The sequence below is a fragment of the Notechis scutatus genome, chromosome 1, assembly GCF_049901735.1.
Source record: "Notechis scutatus isolate UNSWTSFEM ecotype Mainland chromosome 1, rNotScu1.2, whole genome shotgun sequence".
NCBI lineage: Eukaryota > Metazoa > Chordata > Lepidosauria > Squamata > Elapidae > Notechis > Notechis scutatus.
Genome location: NC_142009.1, coordinates 215,819,419 through 215,846,691, shown reverse-complemented (window position 1 = coordinate 215,846,691; position 27,273 = coordinate 215,819,419). Strand labels below are relative to the sequence as shown.

Here is a 27,273-nt window from a genome sequence, read left to right as displayed (position 1 = left end):
AAAACAGGACAAAACTCACTTAACAAATGTTTCACTTAGCAACAGAAAATTTTGACTCAATTGTGCTTGTAAGTTGAGGACTATGTGTAATCAATTTTAAACTTATCTATATCCAATATATCCACCTTATTTTCTTTTTTTTTAAATTTTATTAATTTTAAAAACATAAAATAAAACTTTATACATTGTTATCAACATCAAGACATCTTTTACATCTCCTCACATTTTTCAGTAAATGTATTTACTTATTCCTTTACCATTACATCTTACTCTTACTATAAATCAATATATTTTATCCTTACATCTCAATCTTCTCCATGGTATATTTACATATTTACATATTCCCTCATTCTTTTCCTAATTACCATTTTATTTTCTTTTTATTTCTAAACCACTCATGCCAGGCATCCCAGGCCCTATAATAAATTGAATCTTCTCTGTCTTTTATTTTCATCGTTAGCCTGTCCATCGCTATACAATATATTATTTTTTTTATAACCATGCCTTCCAGTGGAACCCTTTTTTTCCTTCCAGAGTTGTGCGTACGAAATCCTTGCAGCTGTTAATATATGTAACATAATATATCTATCTGTTTTATTGCATATTTGTGTTATACCTAATAAAAAAGTTTCTAGATTAAATTCAATTTTATGATTAGTGATTTCTTCTATCCATTGTCTAATTGTATTCCAATATTTTTTCACTTCCTGGCATGTCCACCAGATATGAAAATAAGTGCCTTTTTCTTTTCCACATTTCCAACAATTTGGGTCTGAGTTAAACATTTTTGCCAATCTAGCGGGAGGAAGGTGCCATCTGTAGAACATTTTGTATTGATTTTCCTTGTATGCTGTGGATGTAATTAGTTTGTAATTTGATCCTCACATTCTCTCCCAATTTTCCAGGTCTATATTGTGGCCAACATTTTTTGCCCATACCACCATCGTCTCTTTGACCACCTCCTCTTCCATTTTAAAATCTAGTAGAAAGTTATATATTCTTGAAATCATTTTCTTTTCCATTTCTTGTAGAATTTTATCTAATTGATGCTTTTCCATGCAGAAACCAAATTGTTCTTTATCCTTCTGATAGTTCGCCTGAATTTGCATGTATGGCCACCAATCTATCTTTATATTTTGTTGCTGTAATTCTTGTCTCATTTTTAATCTTCCTTGTGTGTCTAATAGGTCTTTGTAATTCCTCTTTTTCCCCCAGATCCATTGCATTTGGGTAGATTTGTGCTACCATAGTTGACAGGCAGTTTGGTATTTTAGTATAATGATTCTTTTTAATCTTGTTCCATGTCCGAATTAATGAATCTCTAATCATGTGTCTCTGAAAATATGCATGCTGTTTACATTTCCCATCCCATAGGAAACTATGCCACCCTCTCTGCAAGTCGTGACCCCCTATCGACTATACTCTTCCATTTTCCAGGTTGATCCAATCTTTAATCCATAGCATAGCCGCAGCCTAATAATACATTTCCCAGTCAAGGAGTCCAAAGCCACCCCTTTCTCTTTTGTCCTGTAACAATTTCATTTTTATCCTAGCTTATTTTCAATAGCTATTTCACATTGTAAACAAAACTATTGTCCTTTAAAGCTTATTGCTTCATCCATAGGACTAGAAACTTAAATGGATTGAAGGAAAACTAAAAGGATTGAAGGAATTAAACCAAAAGCTTTTATGCAACCCTGAAGGGGTCAGCATGCAAGAAATATGGGCCTCATTTGCAGTTTAGTATTTCAGAGCCCAAGGCTCAGAAAATGCTTTATTCTAATACCAACATTTCTAAATAGAACAATTCTTTGTATTGTTTACTTTGAGAGTAGATGATAAAGAAGCAATATTTATCCACTGTAAACCAAACAGTAAAGGTTTTTGGGGTTTTTTTTTTTTTGAAAAAGTAGTAAGGGAAGGAAACAAATGCTTACATAAACATTTTTGAATTTAGCTGCAAAACATTCTTAATTTACTCTGCTGTCCATTTGATATTTGAATAAACTTATTTGTTTTGCAATCGGAAAAAGAAGGTTTCCATTGAAAACAAAACATCACATCTAAGCAGTGCGCTTTTGCAAAGCAGAAAGTTAGTGGAAGGATCACGGTGTTTGGTGCATTAAAATATCTTGCTTGTGTAGATAGCGTGTGCCTGAGAATTTCTAACATTGTCACTCCACAACATCTATTCTGGCAGTTCTTGGGGATGGCAGCTATTGTAAACACTCAAGTGAATGCCAAGCTCCTCTGATCAACTATCATAGCACAGCCCTGCTCAAAATAAATAAAGATCTAAGTTCCAATTACTCTCTCTCCCTCCTTCCCTCCCCCCTCCTCAGTTGATTTTGGCATGTGTTATGATTTCATTGAGGATGGATGGACTCCCTGATTCCTGCCATTCTTGTGGACCTTTAGAAAGGCTAGGCGGAGTGACTTGATCGTTCAATTAGGCCAACCCAGAGTTCCTTCCTGTGTTCTGAAAAACAAAAGAAAGTACACACATATACACTTCTGCTTGCAGGCCAAAAAAAAAAAAAAAAAACAAAACCCTACACCACACACAATAGGATGAGACAAGTGAGAACATGAGCTCTGGGCAGTTTTCATAGTGATGGAGAAAACTGTTTGATTTAAACTGTATAATAGCCTCCTCCTGAAGAGGTGCACAACCCAGAATGGCCTCATGAAATCCAGAGCTTTCCAAATATGGTGACTCTGTTTTTAGCTCTTAAAAAACAATTATATATAATAGAAAATGTATCAAAAATATGTATTGAGTGTTTTCAAATTTTCCTCCCCAATTTCTTAAACCAATACACCGAGAAAAATTTCAGTCAGGAAAATAACTTGCCAAAATTGACAGTTTCACTCAGCCTCCTTGTGAAGAGAAGCAGAGAAAACAGCTAAGAAAAATTAGCATGCTGCATGTTTTTTCTCTCTCTTTCTCTCTGCTTTAAACTTGAAATCCCTGGATAACAGATCATGGATAAAGACATAAAGCAAAAGTAAATGGAAAATTTCAATGAATTTTCCTGAAATGAGACATAGTCTTGTGTTGTTTGTGTCACACCTGGAAATATTTCAATCTATCTTATATCCAGGGGTGGGATTCTACCGGTTCACACCTATTCGCTAGAACCGGTTGTTAACATTCTAAGCAGTTCGGAGAGAACGGTTGTTAGAAGAAATTACTGGCCTAATCCTGTAAGGAAGGCAGGAAGGAAGGATTCTGGTGTTGCTTACAGAAACTGCCTCTCCGTTAACCCTTATTACATTCTTGGCAGGACTAGATAGACTTCCTGTCTCAGGAATGTCTCTGGAGTTTTTTCCCCCTCCTTTGCTGGTACTTTGCTTGTGTGGAGTGACCATTCAAAGTTACAATGGCACTTTAAAAAGTGACTTATGACCATTTTTCACACTTACGGCTGTTGCAGCATCCCCACAGTCACGAGAGGCCAGGCGAGGAAATGCGTGCCTCAATGTGGGTGATGTTGAGTTGGCCATGCCCAGCCAGTCACATGACCACCAAGCCACGCCCACAGAACCGGTTGTTAAAAAAATTGAATCCCACCTCTGCTTATATCAAGGAAGACAGATTACTGTTACCTTCATGCTTAAGATATTATTTGTCTTCTTTGCAAGCTTAATAACATGAGACAAATAAAAATAAATGCATGTCTGCGAAAGGCAGCTGCATGACTCTAAAGAGGGCAATGATAGAGAGGGTTTTTTATGACTTTGAGGAAGATTGGTTTTATTTTGTAACTGAGAGAGCAGGTGAACATATCCAACAATGGCAGGGATCACAATGTTTTTGGGAAAAGTTCAGTGGGATCGAACACCAAATATTCCTGCATGTCTTTCCTTGTCTTTTTTGACAGATGGGCTTCTACAGCTTGGATTAACAGTAGTACAGGTAGTCATATTACAGCCATTCATTTAGTGACCATTCTAAGTTACAATGGCACTGAAAAAAGGCACTTATGATCGGCTTTCACACTTGCATTACTATTGCAACATTCCCCACAAACATGTGATTAAAATACTTGGCAACTGGCTTGTATTTATGACAGTTGCAGTATCCTTCTCGGGATCATTTTCCAGCCTTCTGACAAGCCAAATCAATGAGGAAGCCAGATTCACTTAACAGCCATGTTATTTATTAACTTAACAACTGCAATGATTCAAGAAAGGTCTTAAAAAGGAGCAAAGCTCACTTAACAACTGTCTTACTTAGCAATGGAAATCTGGAGCTCAGTTGGGGTCATAAGTCGAGGACAATCTGTAAATGAGCTCTACAAGAATATCGGTAGCCAATCAGATATTTCACTGTCTAACCTGGTTATACAGTAGAATCTCATCACGACCATAATTCGTTCTATAGCTTTGGTCGCAACCCAGTTTGGTCATGACCTGAACCTAATTTTGGAAATTTGGCGCTTACGGAAAAAAAAACCTGGTGCGGAAGGGGAAATCAGCTGCAAAATTTTTTGTGTGTGTGTGTGAATTTTTTGCTCGGAAACCTGATTTGATCATGATCAGAAATGTTCGTGACCAGAGGTACTACTGTATTCATCACTGGGAGCCTCATTCAGAAAGCAGAAGGCTTGATCTAGTTTCTTTTCTTTTGAGTCAGTCTGGGGCTATTTAGAAATAGATTCATGTACTGAACTAGCTATCGTGGGGGTTACATAACATGCTGAACCATATTTATCGACAATAATCAAATCATTAGAATCATAGAGTTGGGAGGGATTTTAGAGGCCATGTAGTCTCACTCCCTGGTCATCCAACCTTGGTTTGAAGAAACCCTGGGGAAAATAACTCACTACTTCTTGAGGCAGCCTCTTTCAAGACACAACGCTTGACCAGTTAGGAGGCTCCTCCTGATGTCTGATCTGAATCTATTGCCTTGTAGTTTGACTGGGGAGGGGTTCTCACCCTCTCTTCAGTGTGAATCCCTTTCATGTAGTTTGACACCACTATTATATCTCTCCTTAATTCTCTTTACTGTGGGGTAAACATACCCAGAATCCTTTTATCGTTCTTCATAGGGCTTGGTTTCATTACCTTGGTAGCCCTCTTCTGAACTTGATCTAATTTGTCCTTGCCCTTTTTAACTGATGAAGGCAGGGTACAGCCGTTAAATTCCTAAGATCTTCTTGTCCTGTTCTTGTACCCAAGATAGCATTTGCCTTCTTGGTAGCTGTATCTCCCATCTGGCTCCCTTTTAATGTGTGATTATCCAGAAACTCGCAGATTATTTTCACAAGTACTATTGCCAAGTGAGGTTTCTTCCATGGTATACGTCCTCTGTGCTTTTCATTGTTTCAAACCCAGAGGCAGAACTTTACATTTCTGCCTCTTAAATTCCATTTCATTATTACAGACCCCTGCACAAGCCTGTATCTCCCCTCTGATGATATGATACTGCCCCTCCCAGCTTCGAATTATCTGCAGAATTGATAAATGCCTCCAAAACTCCCCTACCCAAGCCATTGCTAAATGTTAAACCGCATAAACCTGGAACAGAGCCTGTGGCCATTTGTTGCTTTCTCCCAGGCATTAACATGTCTTCTTTGGATACAGTAATTTAGCCAACTGTGAGTCCTTGATGACTCATGATTCTGATGCAGGCATTCAGCCAATTATATGCTGGATGATACTACTAACAGTATTATCGCCTAGCATACATTTTGCCATCTATTAAGAACAATATAATGAGGCAGTCTGCTGAAGTCTTTGATCTACTAAGCTAATAACTCATCAAAGGAGATAAGATTAGTCTGACACAATTTGTTTGGAACAAGCCCGTGGTTGTTCCTGTTAATTGCAGCACGCCAATCAGCCTGCCTCACAAATATCCTGTTTGGTCGCTTGTTTAAGGATCATGCCCAGAATATGCATCAAGCTTGCATCAAGCTTATACTTTCCTGGTTCCTCCTTTGTGGTGCTGGGGATGGGCTTCTCCAATCTTCAAGTCAAGAATGGTCAAAAATGAGCACAGTGACTTTCACTACTGATCCCTGTACCAGTGGTGGCATGCTACCAGTTAGGCCCGGTTTGGCCGAACCGGTAGTTTAAAAAAAAAAAAAAGCCTGAGAGGGGAAAGAAGAGAAAAGTGCAGGGGTGGGTGGGAGGGCACTTTTCTCTTCTGTCAGGATCGAACGCCAGGCTGTGGGCAGAGTTTGCCTACAATACTGCATTTTAACCACTGCATCACCAGCCATTCCATGGAAGAAGAGCAGGTCTACCGCCAGTAAATCAGTCACTCAATAAGCCAGCACAATCAAAGGGGTGGGGAGCCAAAGCACAGCATTCACCGAAAACGTCTTGCTTGGGACTGTTTCAAGCTGCCAGCAATGGTTTTATTGTACAAGCATCCTGCATTCATTAGAGAACATTATGGTGGTCCATATGTCTTCCACATTTAACTTCGCCGGCTTTCCCAACTAGCTCCTTCTGTTTTTTTGCATTTAGCAAGCAATACATTAACAAGGGGAAAAAAAAAAAGAAATAAGGGCAAGAGGGTCTTCTGACTGATAATGCTCCCTGCATTCAGGATATTTTTTGTTTTGAAATGACTGCCCTACGGGTAAGAGGAATGCAGCAATTTATACGTGGAAGATGGTGTGTAATTGATCTCCAACAGATGCATTAATGATAAGATGAATGAGAAATCACCACAGTTTAAAAAACATGAGAATTTTAGAAGCAAGTAGGGCTGGTTAGCGCCCTGAGAGCTCCCCCACATCTTTTAATTAACTTGTAGCATTGGTTTTAAATCATCCTTGCCTCTCTTTACATTTTATATACTGTTTTTGTTTTTTAATATCTTATTTGTACAATGCTCACAGTCTCTCTGTGATGGAGTAGGGAGGTTTCAAACTAGATTTTATATATATATATATACTTATGTTTTTGCGGGTATTTATATGTATGGTATTTAGGTTTCTTCGGGTATTTTCCCACGTCTTAATATTTGTGCTTTTATTATAGCGACGTTTTAGCAGAATCTCATCTGCCATCCTCAGGCTTGTGTATTAAAAAGAATTCAATTAAGATTAAAAAGAACCCAATACACAAGCCTGAGGATGGCAGATGAGATTCTGCTAAAATGTCGCTATAATAAAAGCACAAATATTAAGACGTGGAAAAATACCCGAAGAAACCTAAATACCATACATACATGCATACATACATACATACATACATACATACATACATACATACATACATATGTATGTATAGTAAATGGTGTGGATATTTTTCTAAACCAAATCCTGATCTGTTGTTTTTTTTTTTAAAAAAAAAATACCTTAGGGGGAAATCTTTTTAAAAATATTTCTCTTGCCCCTCGTTAATATAATAGAACCCCATCCTATGTGTCAGTTCGGCTAAGCTGTCAGCATGCGTAACATTTTCCCTCTTCATGATCCACGGCTGTTAGAACCTGCTATGGCTGGTCTTCCCAGTCCACTTATTTTATTCTGTTATCAGGCCAGACCATGTGTTGGGGTGGCTGAGTGCTGGGAAAACACACATCGGCAGGTGTGAACCAGAAGGCCTGGCTGTCTAGACCTAGAAAAGAACCAAACAGAGATGAAACCTGACAGGCCTAATGTGCCAAACAATTTCTCTCACTCCTGCTGTTAGATATACTTTGAGTAATAGAAAACAGCATGAAGGACCAGTGGTGCTGCTTTCTGCTGTTTAAAATTACTAATTTTTAATTAGCAGATAACACAGACCACGTATTGTTACATTTGCATTAAAAGGAGGGGTTTTTTTTCCTGCTTGCTCTACCAGTAGGCACTCATATGGTTAGAGGCTTAAGCTGTTCTCAATACTGCTGAATAAATACTCCAAGGTAAACTGGATAGAGAGTTCTTGTGAATATCCGGAGGCAGCTCATCCTTCATGTATGTTTGCTGTGGCAGAATATATGTGGCCGTAGCTGGTGGTTAGTGGATGAAACACAAGTATTTACCTCAAAAGGGGAAGTTATTTTTTGCATTTTCCACATTGTACAATACTTGCAGTTAGACTTGACACTAGATTTAAGGACGAGTAAAGATAACGGAGTTAGATATTTCAACTTCCAACAGGTCAACCTCAAGGAACCATAAGAAAAATATCTGACCAGTCTGTATTGTGTTTCCCTGAAAATAAGAATTGGAAAATAAGCCCTAGCATGATTTTTCAGGATGCTCATAATATAAGCCTTCCCTCAAAATAAGCCCCAGTTAAGATCGTCAGCCAGACGGATGCATTTAGTATTTCCCTGAAAATAAGCCCTAATTTTGGAGCAAAAACATAATATAAGACCCTATCTTATTTTCGAGGAAACACGGGTAGTTGCCTACACCTGATGAGCAGAAATCCTCATCTTCAGTTATTATGGTGTCCCCTTTGCCAGCTAAGAGTTTGATATTGCAGTTTGTACAGTGGGAGTATGTCCATTGAATTACCTGGATATTTAATTTGAAATAAATAGATAACTCAGAGGTATCAGCATGTTTGGGATGAGAGCTGATCCAGGAAAGACTCTAAAAGCTTGAATCATTTGAACTTTAAACAATCAAATTAAATTAATGTAATTAATTATTAGAACTATTCCACGTGCAGTTTCCTTTTCCCTTCTCAGTAAAAAGTTAAAATTTTGTTATCAACCTCTAGAAAACATGGGCACCACTGCTATATAAGAACACGATATGCAAAGGCACCTTTGCTATTTTCAATTTGTCCTCTTTATAACACCTTTTTTTTTAAAGCTGAATCTTGTCACATTTTTCACTAGCATCTGTAGGAATGGATAAATTGTCCGTATGTTTTGAACTTGCAGAAGGAATTGCTAAAAGCCTTTGAAAATCTCAGCAAGCCTTTCTTCATAGCCTTTTAAGAATCGGTCTTGGGTCCCTTACTGCCTTGATGGTTATCTCCTGGTTTTTACCTTGTTTAAAGGAAACACACTTCTCTTTTCCTATCTAAAATAATCAGAATAGGAATTGTTGCTGTTTTTTTTTTAACTTCTCTTGTTCATAGAGGGGACAAGCTCTCCAATTAAGTAAATATTTTACTTTCATTCTCCAAATGCCAACAGGTCAGGCAGTTGAAGATACCAGTAAGAGATTAAATCCTTCTTCCTTACTCTGTTGCCAGTCTCCTCCTCCTCTCCACTACAATTTCCCCCTGATTGTCTGAAGATGAGTATCTGGATATGCAAGTTGATTAGAGTTGCCAGATCTGGGTTGCAAAAATGGGGATACACTGCTCCAGTTCTTGGCTTCTACCTGGTGAGTATTTGGATTTTCGCAGCCTAAATTTTATAGCCCTAAAAGTAACTAATAACAATCTGTTAATCGTTCTTGACTGTATAGCATCAGTCCTTCCCTGTTTTTCTTAGATTGGCTGCAGTTTTTGTTCTTAATGCCAGCAAACATGAGGACATTGACAACTAAATTGGAACACTGATTAGGAAAGCAAAAGAGAGGATCAATAACCTGAGCTGGCTGCTCTGATTTTTAACATGATTTGATAGGCCAAAATTCCCCAGGGAACTTTTTTGTGTGTCATGGAATGAAGTTATTATTGCTTGTCAATCAAACTCCTGCAAAAGGGGTAGCCAAAAGGACTATTTTTCTTAACCATGAACATGCAAAAAGCTTGTCAAAATAGATCACTCCTGATGGATAGGCAGGAGTATTGGGTCAAAGAGCTGAAAATAAGAATAGCAGGGGTGGAATTAATATATGGTCCAAAGTACTGAAATAGCAATGAATCATATTGAATTAGTACATAGAATTAGTACGTGAAATTATTCTGGTGTGCCACAATCTCTTAAAGAATATAAACTAACAAGAAATCTGTAGCTGATTATGAAGATGGCATCTATAGAAAATTGTATAGACATATTAACTGAAGTCAAGGTTTGTGCAGGTCTGGCTGCTTAAAGGCATTGAAGAGAACAGATAGGCTCTTCATATCACATTGACTTAATAAATATATTAGAAACTTCCAAAATTCTCCAGAAGCCTATAGCACAAAACTGTGTATGGCACCAAAAGAGTACAGGGAGATGATGAATGGTATTTGGCAAGGCAGATGGTGTGTCATCCTCTTCCTCCTCTCCTATTTCTAACAAAAAGCCAAATAAGAAATATACATTCTTGAGGCCCTGGTTGCCAGACCCAGAACTGCTATCAGCTGCTCTAATTCCACTTAATTTGCTTTTGACATGTTTTGGATGTTGCCTACAACTTACATTTAATATTTCTTTTTCTTTTTATCTGCCCCAGGGAATGTCTTTCCATTTCTGGCATGTGTTCTTTCATATTCCAGATGAATGCTGAGTCAAAAGATTCATTTTGGTCCTAAAGTGTTCCTGTCAACCAGAGATGTTCTGGTATTTTGTAATACTTTTTTGGTGAAAGAGTCCTAATTTGGGGGAAAATACTTTGCATGGATCATCTGGACCCTTTTCACTCTGGTTTCAAACCAGGGCATAGTACTTTAGCAGACTTTAAGATGGGATATTGCAGCAGTATTGGTTCTATTTGGTCTCTCAGTGGCTGTTCATATCCTTCTAGACTACCTATGGATATTGGTAGCATGGTATTACAAGTGGCTATTTCTCCTTTCTCGGTGGTGGTCAGATCCAGTTGGTATTGGGGAGAAATTGATCCAGAAATCCCTGCTATGAGGAATGTCTCAAGGTTCAACTCTCTTACCCCAATTCTTTAACATCTATATGAGATCATTAGGTGAGGTTATCTGTCAGTTTGGAGTCTGGTATCATCAGTACCCTGATGATACCCAGCTATAAAACTCAACTTCAGATCAACCAAGTGATGCTGTCAAGGTCTTGTCCCAGTGTCTGATGGCTGAATTGTGTTTGGATAGAGAGAAACATGCTTAGGCTCAACCCTGACAAGATTTAATGGCTGCTTGGGCCTACTGAGCCTGAAGAGGTTCCACTATTAAATCCTGAAAGATTTTCATTTCCTTTCTGGGATCTTCTAGGACAGGGCTGTCAAACTCCCGGCCTATGGGCCGGATGCATCCCATGCTGGACAAGCCAGTAGTGAGTGGGATTCATTTTTTTTTACTACCGGTTCTGTGGGTGTGGCTTGGTGGACATGGTATAGCTTGGTGGGCATGGCAGGGGAAGGTTACTGCAAAATCCCATTCCCTCCCCACCCCACTAACCTGCTTTCCGGCTCTGTTCTCTATGCAGGACAACCAAAGAAGAGTCAGCTAGGACTCAGGAGGCAGAGAATAGATGGGGGCGGGGCCAATCAGAGGTGATATTTGCCAGTTCTCCGAACTACTCAAAATTTCTGCTACCGGTTCTCCAGAACTGGTCAGAAGTTGCTGAATACACGCCCACCTCTGGTTTAGCGAAGGGGGGGAAATTCCTGATACAGCACGTTATGTAGCTGTGACAATGTGAGCTTGACACCCCTGTTCTAGGACTTCCCACTCCTGCTAGAGCAGCCGATGACAGACATGACAAGGAAGGTTTTAGAACCAATGAACATAGCGTGTACCAATTTGCAGGCATAGTCAGGCTGGCAGGCCATTAACTTCATTGTTCATATTTTGTTCACATCATAAGATAATTGCAATGTGCCTTATATGGGACTGTCCTTAAAGGCAGGTTGTTTAAATGCAGCTGCATCACATTTCTGCTTTGTGAGCTGCAGTTGTCACCTATAGAGCCCATCACAGCGAAAGGTTATGAATTAACCTCTAGTAATTTCTGCTTGGCCTATATGTTCTGGCAATCTCAGCATGTCCAAGTCCCATCAATCATCTGGACCTAGGAAGTGGCCCTAGAACATCATTCCAGATGAGTACCAATCAAACTTGAGCTTTTTTAATTGACCAAAAAAATATTTCTGCAAGGCTTACTTTCTGTGATCTTTTGGTTTACTAGATGGTTACTTGGTTGGTTCCTTGGATTTTCTTGTTATGTTTATTCTTACCCTTGTCTTATTTTGTAAGTGTGTGTGTGTGTGTGTGTGTGTGTGTGTGTGTGTGTGTGTGTGTGTGACTGAATGCAATAAGCTCACTTTTCCCAACATGTTTTGTGGCTTCAACTCCCAGAATTCTTAACCTGCTTGGATTGAGTCCAAACATATTGGGAAATATATGAGTTTGGGAGAGATTGCAGCCAGCAAAAGGGTTCTTTTATTGTTACAGTGGCTGATAAATACCGCTGAAATGCCTGCCGTAATATTAATTCTTAGCAGTTCTCAAATTATGGAAAGGGCAAGAGGTCCCAACTTTCTTTCTTTGTAAGGATTAGAGTTAGGAAGAGAGTTACATTTTGAGTAGCACGAGGGAACATAATTTGGTTAAATCCTTGTTCTCAACTATCGCTCTAATTCAAATCCTGATTAAGAGCTCCAGTACATAAATCTGTTTGCAGCCATGTATTCCCTCCCCACCACCAAATCCTATCCTTTTTATTCCAGGGAAACATTAATGTTTTTGACTGTGCTGAAACCCCTTTATGGGAAGTGTGATTAGTCTTTTCTTCTGACTAGGAGTGAATTTCCCATGTTACTATGGAAAGAAAGCTGTTTCAGTTTTTGGACCCTAATTTTGGCATGTTGCAGGCTTATATAAACAAAGTCTCATTCTGTTTGTTGCTCAATGGCCACCAATGGATCACTGCAGGCCAAAACTCAAGGCAGGCCGCCACATTGAGAGGATTCAAATCCATCAGATTTCATATGCTCAGTGACGAATACTTGAGTTTGATTTCTTGTCTTTTGGTCTTTTAATGCTCATTACTCGGGAATTTTTCAACCTCCCCCCAAAAGTGGATAATGTTGTTCACATAACTACTGTTGCCACTAGAAAATGAAGAAGAAAATGTGAATAGAAGGGAGCTTCTACCAGATAGAGAAAAAAATCTTTCTCTTCATGACAAGGAAGGAAGGAAGGAAGGAAGGCAAACATCTGTTCCCTCTCCTTTTTTCAAATTATTGTTATTTCTATTAGTCCATTCATCAGAGGATTTTGCAAGTAATACTTTACCTCATTATTTTCTTTAGCATTTTAAAGACTTACAGTGATTATTGAACAGAACATTCTGCATGCTATTTTCACTTTATCATGAATGGACAAAATAATACATTTATTTTTCAACAAGGAAGGGAGGGGGTGTATTCCTCAGGCCTAAACCAGGAAAAAAAATATTTCCCTCTTAATTGTCAAGTCTAGACAGATTTCCCATAATCATTGTTTTCTATTTTTTTTTAGTGAATTGGTTTACTACTTGCATCTGTTCAGCAGCATATAATTCAATTCATCTAGTAATTCAGATGTAATTCGCAGGTTTAGTGTCACAGTAAAAAAAAGGGTGGGGGGGAAAGAGGACTGAAATGGTTTAACACAAGCTGGGCAGGATCTTCTGTTTGAAGCCTGCTCTGTTCTCATCAGAGAATGGAACAGGAAACTTTCCATTATAAGAAACCTCTGTTATAAAAGTAGTTGGGCTGTTCCATCGAGACAGCAAAGGTTAGGATGGTTTAGTATCTAGTGTTATTGGCTAGGATATGTGACAGGGGCAGGCTTCCAATGCAGCTGCCAACATTCCCTTCCCTAGCCACAGAATGCACAGCTTAGAGATGAAAGAAGCCAGGGAAGAGCCTGTTTAAGAGCACATTCAAATGATTAACAGTAGCACATTGATTTTGAACAATATGGTTTTGAATTTCAGCATGTACTCTAATGATACAATTTTTTAAAAAAGATCTTGCATTACTATTACACAGTATTTGGAAAAGATGCATATAGTTGTTTAAAAAAGAGAAAACCCTGAATGGATAAGATATGGACAAACTTACACAAGTTTTGGGCATCTCTACAGACATTCTGAACCTGAGTTAAGGATCTTCGTAGAGAGAGACTATAAGTCCATTATGAAGTTGCTTCTTCCTCTGCCAATTGGGTAGAAAACTGATTAGTTGACATATAGGACTGGGTGGCAAGCATGGCATCACTCCCCACCCCTTAAGTTGCATTTCATTTTTTAACATTATTAAGTAAATATTTAATCTGATAAAACAGGTCATACTGTTTAGGCTTCTAAGGAGCCCTGGTGGTGCAATGGTTAGAATGCAGTACTGCAGGCTAACTCTGCCCATAGCCTGGAGTTCAATCCTGACCGGCTCAAGGTTGATTCAGCCTTCCAGCCTTCTGAGGTCAGTAACATGATGACCTAGATTGTTTGGGGTAATGTGTTGACATTGCAAACAACCCAGAGTACCGTAAAGCACTATGGTAGAGGTCTCCAAACATGGCAACTTTAAGACTGGTGGACTTCAAGTCCCAGAATTCTGGCTGAGGAATTCTGAGACTTAAAGCCCACCAGTCTTAAAGTTGCCAAGTTTGGGGACCCCTGCATTATGGGGTGGTTTATAAGTCTAAGCGCTATTGCTACTCTCCAGATAGCTTAGTTAGAACTTTTACTGCTGCTGCTTTTGATTGATTGCCATATTTCAATGCGTATTACCCTGCATCAATTTCTTAACCTTCTGACTCAGTAATGATTAGAGTGCTGGTCTAACTTCATCTTCTCGCCATGAGGTTCCTGTAAGTAGGAAACATCTTCTCAGCTATCTTGGATATTGACATCCCTACTAGTACAGAAATTCAGTATATTCCTGTCATTTTGTTTGATCTTTGAATTATTGGCAGCCTTTAGCATAAACATTGAGAGTAGCTGCCTTGGAAATGAAGCTAAAACTTCAGCAATTATGCAGAAAGATGCACATTCATCTTTCTTTCCCATTCAAAGTGACATTTCAATGAAAATAAAGATCAGAATAGTTCACGTAATGCTCATTCTAGTGGCAATGTATGGCTGGGAAAACTGGACATTGAGAAAAAATGATACTCTCAAATCAAAGATTGGATTTTGAGGCAGTTGTTAAAAGAAGCATGGGATACTGGAATGTCCAATCAATCAGTCTTGGCCAAATAAAAGCTGATTGCTTCTTCAGGTGATAAGCAGGTGATGCAGGTGAATAATGGACTAGAAAAAAGTGATTATATTTGGCAGTGTTAAAGCAAGTAAAAGATGGGAAAGACAACCAATAAAGTAGATGGATAGGATAAAATCAATCTTTGGAATGATCATGGAAGTGCTACAGGTTTGGGGATATAGTTTAAAACAGATAGCATTTCTCTGATAAGTCACTAGGAGTTGAATCTGATTTAGTAACACCTAAGCAAATTGTGCTGTGTAGTTTTTTTTTTAGTGTGGTAGGGTAAAGTACACACACACACACACACACACACACATCCTTTTTTTCCCCTGGAAAGACAGTGATTCTGGAAAAGAGCTGATGTGGTTCCCATCCTCAAAAAAGGGGAAAAAAATAGACCCAGAAAACTATAGACCAATCAACCTAACATCAATACCTGGGAAGATACTGGAAAAGATAATAAAAAAACAGATCTGCCAAAACTAGAAACAAGTAAAGTAATAACTAGCAGTCAGCACAGGTTTGTTAAAAACAGATCATGCCAAACCAATCTTACTTCATTCTTCAACATAGTGACTAAATTAGTAGACCAGCGAAATACTGTGGACATAATATATTTAGATTTCAGCAAGGCATTCGACAAAGTAGACCACAGCCTACTTCTTAGTAAGCTAGAAAAAAGTGGAATAAATAGCACCACCACTAGATGGACTCGCAACTGGTTGACAAACCGTACTCAACAAGTAGTCCTTAATGGGTCTAAATCTACATGGAGGGAAGTAAGCAATGAGGTGCTACAAGGCTCTGTTTTAGGCCCAGTACTCTTCAATATCTTCATTAATGACTTAGATGAGGGAACAGAAGGGGGAATTTGCAGATGATACTAAGCTGGAAGGAATAGCTAACACCCAAGAAGATAGGCTCAAGATCCAGATGGATCTTGATAGACTAGAACAGTGGGCCGTATCTAACAAAATGAAATTCAATGTAGAGAAAAGTAAAGTCCTACACTTAGGCAAGAAAAACCAAAAGTACACATATAGATTGGGTGAAACCAGACTCAATAGCAGTAACTGTGAGAGGGATCTTGGAGTCTTAGTGGACAACCAGCTAACTATGAGCCAGCAGTGTGCACCAGCAGCCAAAAAACTGAATGCAATCCTAAGCTGCATTAACAGCGGGATACAATCAAGATCAAGGGAGGTAATAATACTACTCTATAAAGCCTTAGTAAGACTAAACCTAGAGTACTGCATCCAGTTTTGGTCACCACATTATAAAAAAGATGTTGAGACTCTAGAAAAAGTGCAGAAAAGAGCAACCAGGAAGATTAGGGGACTGGAGACTAAAACATATGAAGAACAGTTATAGGAACTGGGCATGGCTAGTCTAGTGAAGAGAAGGACCAGGGGAGACATGATAGCAGTCCTCCAATATTTGAGGAGCTGCCACAGAGAGGAAGGGGTCAAGCTATTTTCTAAAGCATCTGTAGGACAGACAAGGAATAATGGATGGAAACTGAACAAGGAGAGGATCAACCTGGAAATAAGGAGAGAATTTCTGACAGTGAGAACAATCAACCAATGAAACAGCTTGCCTTCAGAAATTGTGGGAGCATCATCATTTGAGACTTTCAAAAAGAGATTGGACTGCCATTTGTCAGAAATGGTGTAGGGTCTCCCGCTTGGGTGGGGAGTTGGACTAGATGACCTACAAGGTCCCTTCCAACTCTGATTATCTGTTATCTGATGTAATTGGTTTTGAACTGAGCAGTACTCTATGAATGGTGGCCTTATTTTAAGACCCTGAGGGACTATTTTATATGTGAAAAATCTTTTTTAAAAGCACAGAAATTCATCTCCTTATCTTAGCCACCTATTCGTTCACCCAACCCCTTTTCCTTAAATTCTATTTCTACTTCAAATTTGGATTAATAAGGGTATTAATACCAGCTTTGCTGCCTGTGGATGCAAATATCCATTAAATCCCAAAAGAAGAGACAATGGGAAAAAAACATGTCTCACTTTTCTGACCCTTGCTGTATAAGTCCCTGTTAGAATCCTCATAATACACAGGAGGTTTTAGTTTGACAGGACAATTAGCAATCAGAACTGATGCTAGCATTATTTATCCCAAGTGTGTCATAAATGTTCATAATTGCTTTTCTTCTAGCAAATTCATAGCATAAAATGATAGTGTGTGGTGCTCAGACCATTTTTATATCATTCAATCAGAAGTGTATGTTAGAGTAGAGATTTGCTTTGATTAGATATTTTCAGGTGTAAGCCTAGTGAACGTGTTAGATTATCTTGAGTTTTATCTAGTTGATCTCAATGAGTATAGTAGACTTGCCAAAATTGGGGAAAAGTGGGGTTTCCCCCCCTTTCTCTTTTTCTGGTTAATGGATTTTAGGAGGCAATATAAGAACAATTTTTCCTATAGGTATATTCCATTTTGGTATGTGACATTTAGTACTGATTAAATTTGCCATATGTTGATTTGGATGTTAAGAAATGGGTGGAAAAGGGGAACATGCTTTCTTTGTCTGACAGCAAGCTGTTATTCCCTAATGCAACTGGAGATATTAGTTGCATGATTAGAAACAACTAAGCTAGATGGAAATAATTTGAGAAGCTGGCTTCTTACGCTTGGGAAAGCTATTCCTAATGATTCCTAAATAAATAATCCTAGTTCTATTTTGGCGAACCTATGGCACGCATGCTACAAGTGGCATGCAGAGCCATTTGTGCTGGTACGTGAGCCACAGGTAAACTTACCTCACTGCACATGTGCACGCCTTTTCAGTTGGTTTGAGGCCTTTTTCGGCCTCCCAGAGGCTTGGAAAAAGCCTCTGCAAGGCTTTTCAGGTTGAATTATAGGCCCGTTTCTTCACTTCCTGTAATACCAGAAGTGATGAAACGGACTTATAATTTGTCCTGAAAAGCCTTGTAGAGGCTTTTTCCAAGCCTCTGGGAGGCCAAAAAAGGCCTCAAACCAGCCAAAAAAATCAGTTGTGAGGTGCAGTGCAGGTAAGGGGGTGGCAGGGGGGATTGCGTGTGCATGCGCAGGGGGCATGGGGAGGGGAGGCATGCATTGCATTCTGGGTGCTGGCATGCAAGTGTGTGTGCTCTCACGCAGGCGCAATTTTTAGCACAAGACCCCAAAAAGGTTAGCCACCACTGTCCTAGTTATTCCTAAATGTTGGTGTTCAGATTCCCAGACAAAATCCATCAGATCCATGTAAGAAATCAAGGTTTTCAGGTCATTGAAAAATAGTTTGCACAATGATTAACACAATTTGCCATTTTCCCCCCAGCTCAAATACATTTTAAAAAAAACACTGTAAAAGAAAAAGCACAAATGCCTATTCAGGCTACTCCGATGCTTGTGAATTTACCCTGCTCAGTGCCTGACTATAGAGATAGTTTTATAATCAAAGGCACCCTGCCATTGGTCACATGCCACAGTGAGCTTAATCTTCAGGTCTAATTAGGAGCCAGCTCACCGCTCCCCGATTAAAAGAAAGGCTTCTCCGTGGCTGCTGAATTCCAGACGTAATTAAGATAGTCATGAGATTCTGTCAAGCTTGAATGGGGCACAGCCTGACTTTTTACCTTATGTTACACGTGTGGAAAGTCTTTGGGAGGATTGTTGGATCCGGGTTTTGCTGCTGCTGTAGACAATCAAGCGGGATGCAGCTCGGAGTCCCATCAGCATCAGCCGTTGCTAGTAGTTGCAGAGATGATTCATGAGCTATTTTGCATACTCTCCTCTTTATTTTTGTGTGACTGTTGGATGTGAAATTTGCAGAGCCCCGGGTTAGCAAGCAAAAAACATTTATTTGAATATGCAAAGTGCAAAACAAAAAAAAGGCATCTAACATAATTAGTTTGAAAGTAATTATCATATTGTTAGACACGATTACTTGGGCTTCAGTGGTGTGTTGATAATAAAATATACAACGCACCCCCCCACAACAATCTTAGAAGCTACCTTGATATAAAAATCAACTTATATTGCTTATTTTGCTAGATTAGTATTGTTTACACCAGCCAACTGCATCTTGAAAAAGTATCTCTCAGAAATCTTTCCTTACAGGAGATTCATAGCAGGAGATTCACTTTTAAATACAGATATGAACATGTTTAATATTGCTTTTCAACTGGAAATTATCCATCTCACTACCACACAGACACACAGACACACAGACACACACACAAACTGAAACAATCCATGTTGCAAAGACTTTACTTATTTTTTCTCATCTGTTCTGCAACTGGCAGCCCAAAGGTTGAGTTCCATTTTATCTAATACAGTCCAAAATTATCTTTAATCCTTTCTTCTAATTTTCTTTTTATGCATCATCAAGTATTCTCTCATGGGTTTTCTTTTTTAATAGTACGTATCTGCCCCTCTTTCTTATACTATGTAGTACCACACAAATCCCACCATTTTTTATATGTGTCACTTGCACAATTCCTGTGCTCATCTTTCAACAGCAAATTGGAGTGCTCACATTGCAACCCTGGTCAAAAAGGGCCCAGCAGAGATTACACTACCTGAGACTTCTCAGAAAACAACAAATGAATGAAAAACTGCTGCTGACCTTCTACCGCTGCACCATAGAGAGCATTTTAACATACTGCACCTCTGGTTTACCAGTTACACAGTGGCAGATAGGAAAGCACTCCAGAGGGTTAATGTCATTGCCCAGAAGATCATTGGTTGCCCTTTTCCCTCTTTGGAAGAGCTTTATAGCTCCTGCTGCCTTAAGAAAGTTCAAAACATTCTCAAAGATCCATCTCATCCTTTTTTTGAACTATTACATCTGGCAGATGGTACAGGATAATAAAAACAAGGGCAAATAGGCTGAAAAACAGCTTCTATCCCAGGACAGTAGCTCTTTTGAATTCTGCTGTATAGTGCAGTATTGGTGTGGTGTTGGGGGTTTCGGTTCAATGTGTGGAGTGTGAAGGATGTGTGTTTGTGTTTATTTTCATGGCCATGGTCATGATGTGCACTGAAGATGGTGCTTGACTTCATTGTACAAGGTGCAATGATAATAAAGTAAACTAACTAACTAACTAACTAACTAACAAATCGTCTTGAGAATAATACAAGATCAGTTCCTTCAGGACCTCCAGAGCTTTCCTGAAACTCTCTGAGGAAAACTATTTTTCATTATATCATTCTATTGTCTGATTAAATGGTCAGGGTTTTTTTTTAATTGAGATTGCTGCATGAGAGGGGTTAATTATTCTTTGTTGAAGTGCCCTAGATTGGTGATCTGTATAAACCCAAGCACAAGTATTCAAAGAGTTGACCATGGAAGTCAAAATGTTGAAGGCTGTTAATTAAAAGTGTCTTCAAAGAGACAAATTTGTCATTGGGTATTGATTTATATAATCCATGCATTCAGTGAAACTGGGCCAGTTGAAGCTGTGTAATGGATGTCAAGGTTATCAGGCATCACTGGTAGGAAATGTATATATGTTTGCAATGAAGGTGACAGTGGAATCTGTGGGTACAGCCCCACTTAGAAATAAGGGCCATCCTAGATAAATAATGTATAACTATATTTTAGGGGGTCCAAGTGACTGATAAGAAAGAAGAACGTTATGTTAAGAGTTGGTGGTCTTCTATATTTCCTCTGAAGCATCTGGCGTGTTGATAACAGGATACTGGTTTGGCCAGACCTCTGAGCCCAGGAAGGAGGTTGTGTTTTTATGCAGCTCTTTGTTTCCTGTCCATACGTATCTTGTAGCTTTTTTTTCCTTAAATACATTCTCAGGGGAGTCTGGTGAAATCCAGGCTCAGGAAATAGCTGTATTTTTTTTAATCAGAGGCGATCATTACTGTTGCAGCTATTTAGCACTAAGGAGTTCAGAGTGAAGCACGCACACCGTAGTCTCTTCATCTCATTGAGTCATTTTCCAAGGCTCCTTGTGATTGGCCGAGAGCTACAGAAACATTAAAACTGGGCTGATTTCCTCCAGTGGATAAGGGACTGTTTTCAATTACCATTCTGCATGTTCCCTGAACAGCAGATTATTGACTTGCTAGACGAGAGAATGAGTACAAGAAATATAGAAGCACAATGTTTTTAAAACTTGGATCAAATTTAATTTTTGCTACTTATGGTTTCTACTCTGTGGGGATGCTCAGCATATAGCAGGACTACAGTGTATTTGCATTTGTTTCTGGGCCCCATCTCTTTGAACTACTTGCCTTAATTTGTATTGATTTCTTAATTCTTCTTGTCCTGAAGCATAAAATATAGAAAGAATTGCCTAAATTGAAATCAATGGTGTTCTGTGTAATAACATTTAATGTAACCGTCCAGCCATTGCGGTGAAGTAAAATTATGAAATGCAAGTTCTCTTGTGCATAAGGTGCCAGTGCTTCAAATAAAATAGAAATGCCAGCCTAGATAAATGGCAAATGTTACTTTATCAATAAATCCATCCGTTATAGAAATTCCCAGAAAACAAATGGCTCCCTTGATTGAGTAACTCATGGTGAGTAGAATCAGAGAAAAAAATTAAATCTCATACAGTTTTGACTAATAAAGCCCTTAGAATTCAAGTGTATGAACCAAAATGTTCCAGTGATGTATTAAGGATGTAGTGTAGAAACATGTTCTTATTTAGTTTGCTAAACCTTAAACAAACCAGAATACTCTTATTTTACATATTTTCTCTGTTTTCTCTCCTTCTCCTATAGACACAGATTGGATTATCCTATCATGCTCAAATAGGTTATGGTTGAATAAACCACAGTTAAATGATTTGCACAACAGGCTAAGCCATAAACCATGGGTTATTACACACAATGACTGGGATCACATAATAGAACTAAGCTTAAACTAAACAAATCAGATTGTGGCTTAGTTGAATGGGTAAACACAATTATATAATATTCGATGTCAATTGAAAGTTGGAATTTTGCTTATCTTTAAAGGTTTTTGAAATACTTCTGCTAAAGAATTCTTTTTCAAGCTGCTGACAAGGCAATGTTTGGACATTTTAAAATAAATATATGTATAGCTTTTATAAGAATTTGTTATCATTGCCTAGATAGTGGCAGAACTGGGTCATAAAGATACTTATCGCTAAAAGCACATTTAAAAGGCCATTGGTTTGTTTTAATAAGGAATGTTAAATTTGCTTTTGGAACAGTGCTTAACTTGACACTTAAAGCCTTTTCATAATACCAAGATATGGGCGAACTATCAAGGGCAACTATTCTTATAACAGTTACAGTAAATCCCTTCACAATAAACTGCTAACAGTATCTCTTATCAATGGCAGTCGAAGCTCACACTTCCCATAGGAAAAAATTTACACCTAATAAACCTCTAGTATTATGATTTAATTAAGCAACATCAGACAATTCTCGGGGTGGGAATGAGAATATATATTCTCTTCCTGGAAGATTTACAGATTTGTTGAGTTCTGAATACATGTGGTATAGGATCAGTGGTGGTATTCAGCCGGTTCGCACTGGTTCGAGTGAACCCGTAGCAGGGATTTGACGTGGGTCGCCGAACCGGTAGTAATTTCTGGCTGGCCATACCCCCATCCTGGTCACTGCTTGCTCGCTTGCCCCGCCCGCCCGATGCTCGCTCACCCTGTCTGCCCGATGTCACTCCTTAAGGTATTTCTTTTTGTTTTTAACGTCCTGACAGTCAGCTGTTCCTATGCACAGCTGTGCTGGGATTCTCCTTGCTTCTTACTGCTTCGCTCAGGAGATTTCTCTGAGGCCGAGTAAGGCAAAAAATGGAGGGAGGGGATGCAGCCCCCCCCCCTCTGTTTTTTTCTTCCTGAGCCCAAGGGGAGCCTTCTAAGAGCAAAAATGCCGTCCCGGAGGCTCCTCTGAGGCCAGGAAGGCCCCTAAATGGAGCAAGGAGGGGTGCTGCATGCTCCTCCTATGCTCTGTTTTTTTTCTTGCTGAGCCCCAGGGGAATCTTCTGGGAGCAAAAATGCCCCCCAAAGGCTCCCCTGAGGCCAAGGAGGCCCATAAAACGGAGTGGGTGGGTGCTGCAAAAAAGAGCCATGCCCACCCAATCACATGGCTTGCCCATCTAGCAACGCCCACCTAGCCATGTCCACAGAACTGGTATTTAAAAAATTTGAATCCCGCCACTGTATATGACCTATCCTTTAGATGCGAGATTCCCTTCAGGGACTTTCATTTAACTTCTGAGCAGTTTTAATCATGTTGTAAATACACCAGTGGTGGTATTCTACCGATTCAGCTGAACCGGTAGCTCCAAGGATCATCTGTGAGCGAACTGGTTCACTCCAACGATCAGCTGCCGGGCCCACCTGCCCCAGCTCTATTCTGACCTTTATTTCCTGGGTTTGAAGCTCAGCTGCTTCATGCAGCACAGTGTATTGCCGCATGTCAGCTGTTGGAGACATAGGGAGTGTGTAGGATTGCAGCAGAAGGTGAGTAGTAAATCCATTGCGCGCGCAGAGCGCGCTCACCAAGCCACACCCACAGAACTGGTGGTAAAAAAATTTTTGAATCCCACCATTGAAATACACCTTTAGAAAAAAAATGAAACTATTCTAAACAATTATTCAGCATTGGTCATGTGAAAATAATAAGGGTATAATGAATAATATTTTTTATTTGCTTGTAGCCCACCCTTATTTTTTAATAAATCGCTCCGTGCAGTGAAGATATCCTTCTTCTCCTTTCCTCCACAACAGCAATCCTGGGAGGTGGGTTGACATGAGAGAATGACTGGCCCCAAATCACTCAGGTAGAAGGGGAAAATAAAGTATTGACTTCCAATTCATTATAGCGCAGTAGACGATAATAACACTGCAACGTAGTTTTGTATTGATAAAACTGAATTTTAGACTGAGGTGGAATCTCGCTCCCTGGTTTGGATACCCTTAAAAGGGTTGACAACAGGGCAGGTAGATTTGTTATTGGCAGCTATGCATAGACAAACCAGTGTATTTTTATTCTTTTGGGTTTTGGCTGGCCTGAGCCCCATTTTTGGCAGGAACATTGAGTATCAAACTCAACAAACAAGTTGTGTGGTCAAAAAAAAGATTATAATGTGAAAGGTGGAAATATTCAGATTTTCATTCTTCTTCCTAGAGTCTGAAGTGATACCATTCAGAAAAAGTAATAGTTTTATTATTGTAATAATAATAGTTGTTTTTTATTATTATTATTATTATTATTATTATTATTATTATTATTATTATTATTATTATTATTATTATTATTATTATTATTGTTGTTGTTGTTGTTGTTTTATTAATGCAAACCAGACAGTTTCTAGTCTTGTTATCTAGAAAAACAAGTCATAGGAGGAAAGGGGATTCATGGGGAAAAGAGAGAAAGTTAACATTACTTAACATTACTTAACTTATTCTTTTGTTCCTGTATTTGCCAGCTGGGATGGAAGGAGGCTTTCTAGGGTGGCTCTGTGGCTTTTTCTTACAGGTTAATTTGTCCTTAGCCTTGACCAATACGATTCCAGTTTTCCCAACAAGACCCAGGGGAAACTCAAAAGTGAGATGGTGATCAGGCTAGTCATTATGTCACTGGTGGAAGAGGGAATAGTGGATTAGTATATATATGTTACTGTCAATGTGCGAAAAGCTGGCATTGTATAGAATGCCTAGGAAATTATAGAATGAATAACGTTTTTAGCCAAAGTATGAAATGCCCAGGCTATTTTAATATGCTATCTACTTTCCCTAGGCACTGTATATAATACCTAGGAATTATGCAGAATGATAAGAACTATGTTGTGGTTTGCCGGCAGCTGGTGCAGACGGCAGAGAGTTGGACAGTGAAGAAGAAAGGGGACCAGTCAGGGAGTCTGGAGAGGACTTGGACGAGGGTCCTGCGTCCAATGCAGGGATGGGGCCAGGACCATCTGGGAGTGGGGTGCTGTTTTCAGAGCCTTCATAGTCTGGCAGCAGCAAAGCAGAGGACCCAGGGGAGCCTGTTCCCACTGCGCGTATGTGCAGAGCTGCTAGAAGGTGAGAGCAGCTGAAACAGAAGGGGAGACTCAGGACTAAGGCTGGGAGGTGATTGCCCCTAAGGGATAAAAGTCAGACCTCAATGATGAAAGCTTTGCAGGAAGCAAAGTAGTTCGATAGATTCCAAGTTCTCTTTGAAGCTCTGATTGTTGTTTTTCTGGTACTTCGGTTGGTTTCTGTATAATTGGAGACTTCTGTTTTTGGTAGCTTTCCACAGCAATGAAAAGCGTGTGCTTATCTGGGGAACTGTTTATAATTAGTTCTGGCTGGGAATGAAAGTAATTCCCAGGGTTGCAAGAAAATAGGTTTTGCTTTTAAAACAAGTTTGTGTTTAAGTACGTTTGACGAAGCCTGGGTCAGAATGAACTATTTAGATAAGGCATGAAAAGAGAGTCATAAAAAAGGTTAGGATTAAGCAAAATAAAGTACAGGACTTTCTTTAAAAAGAGAAAAAGACCACTATTGACCTACTTGTTGCAACAAGGAAGGCTAGAATTGCATATTAGTGAGAGTATTTTTTTTTTACTTTGCCAGTTTGCCTTTTGGCATTGCACATAATGCCCAGGAAATGTGTAAAATATTGTTTCATATATTGACACCCCATTTTTGGCATTCTATAGATTCCCTAGGCATTCTATAAAAAGCCTAACATTGATGGTAACATACAGTATATAAAGAGAGGGTAAAAGAGAACTTGGCTAATTTAAATGAATGCAAGTTTCCAGAGCTAGGATATGGATGGAATTAGCAGAAGCGATCACACAACTGCTCTCAATACACTTTGAGAACTCCTGGAGGATTGCTAATGACTCAAATGACTGAAATGGAGCAAATGTCATCCTCAGTTTGAAAAAGGGGAAGAGAAGATAACACAAATATGTGCTTGATGTCTATACTGGGCAGGATCCTTAAATAGTAATTTGCAAGTGTTTGGATTGGGCTGCTACAATGAACAAGAGCCAACTGATGGAAAGATGAAATCGGTTTGTTGCAAACAACCGACTAACCTTGCTAGATTAACCTTGATTGCCTTCTTTGATAGAGTTATTAATTTAGTAGATCAAGGGAATGCTGTAGACTTAGTATACTTAGACCAGCAAAGTTTTTAGCAGAGTGTCTGCTGATCTCCTCCTTCTCTTTCTCCTCTACCTCCACCTCCTCCTCCTCCTCCTCCTCCTCCACCACCACCACCATGATACTGTTTAACAGACTCACAATTGGCTGGGTAATCATACTCATAATGTATTTATTAGAGGCTTTGCTTTGGCTTGTAAAGATAGAAGAACCTTCCATATAAAAAAAATCCTTTTGATTGATTTCACATGGTCTGTGGTGTCTCTGTGGTTGAGCTTCATGAGCCTCATTTCATCTTTCCATCAGTTGAGCAAGCATATTTTCAGTCATCCTTTTGGCTGGCAACCTTCTCCCCTTAACATTAAGAGTTGCGTTTGCTATGGAGTTGCTGCTGGATACCACGTGGCCATTGCACTGCAGGTGCAGTTCTCACATTTTCTTGGCAGTAAAGGCAATCGCAAGCATTTCTTTCCCTCTTGGTTTCCAGAAACGTTTTGTAGAACAGAGGTTTTAAGTGATAATCTTAATAATTAAAATAGTGGAAACCTTGAAGCGTAATGTTCAGTCTTGGAGAAGAATCCTGTTTTCAGTGTGTGTGCTCTGTTTGGGGCAAAGTAGTAATAATTATTAAAATGTGACTTTGCCAGGAAAGAGAGATTCTACTATTATTTTCTCAGTATATAACGAACAAGGTAAATGGTTATTTGATCACAGATGTCCACGATCTAAATAGCTACAACTGACTTCCACTGCAGATCAGTTCAATTTTATTAATCTGCTAACAGCTTGTTGTGTAGCTCAGAGGAGCCAATTTGCAGAAATTAAGCTGTGGATGATTTAATCATATGTTCCCCTTTGTTCAAGGAAAGTATTTTTGCAATGAAAAAAGTGTGCTGCTGCTAACTCTGGTTTTCATTCCTTAGTATTATGGGAAGAATGGGATGAAATTACATGTCTGACTTTTCAGGCTCAAACTTCATATCAACACTAGTTCTTGGGTTGTTATAGTTTTGAAATATATTTCCTATATTTCTGTTTTTCAAAGGAGGGAATAGAGGGCGAAAGAGATATAGAAAAGATATATTTTCTTTAATTTTGGGTGAGGGCCTTCACTAGTTAACGTAAGTCATGCAATACCACCATTTGAGATAAAATCAAATGGGACACTTTTTATTTCTGGA

At 39.1% G+C, this 27,273-nt stretch overlaps 1 protein-coding gene across 4 annotated transcripts in view; it reads left to right on the top strand.

Moving 5' to 3' along the window:
• KALRN (kalirin RhoGEF kinase) overlaps positions 1 to 27,273 on the top strand; it is a 554,985-nt gene that overhangs the window by 190,995 nt on the left and 336,717 nt on the right. Inside the window, exon 1 of one of the 4 annotated variants that reach the window (XM_087950193.1) lies at positions 9,178 to 9,299. The exons of the other annotated variants lie outside the window; for them this stretch is intronic. Within the exon in view, the coding sequence (XP_087806319.1) occupies positions 9,263 to 9,299 (37 nt within the window). The 5' untranslated portion in view covers positions 9,178 to 9,262. Of the gene's footprint in view, positions 1 to 9,177; positions 9,300 to 27,273 lie in introns of those variants that run through there. 4 annotated transcript variants of the gene reach the window in all.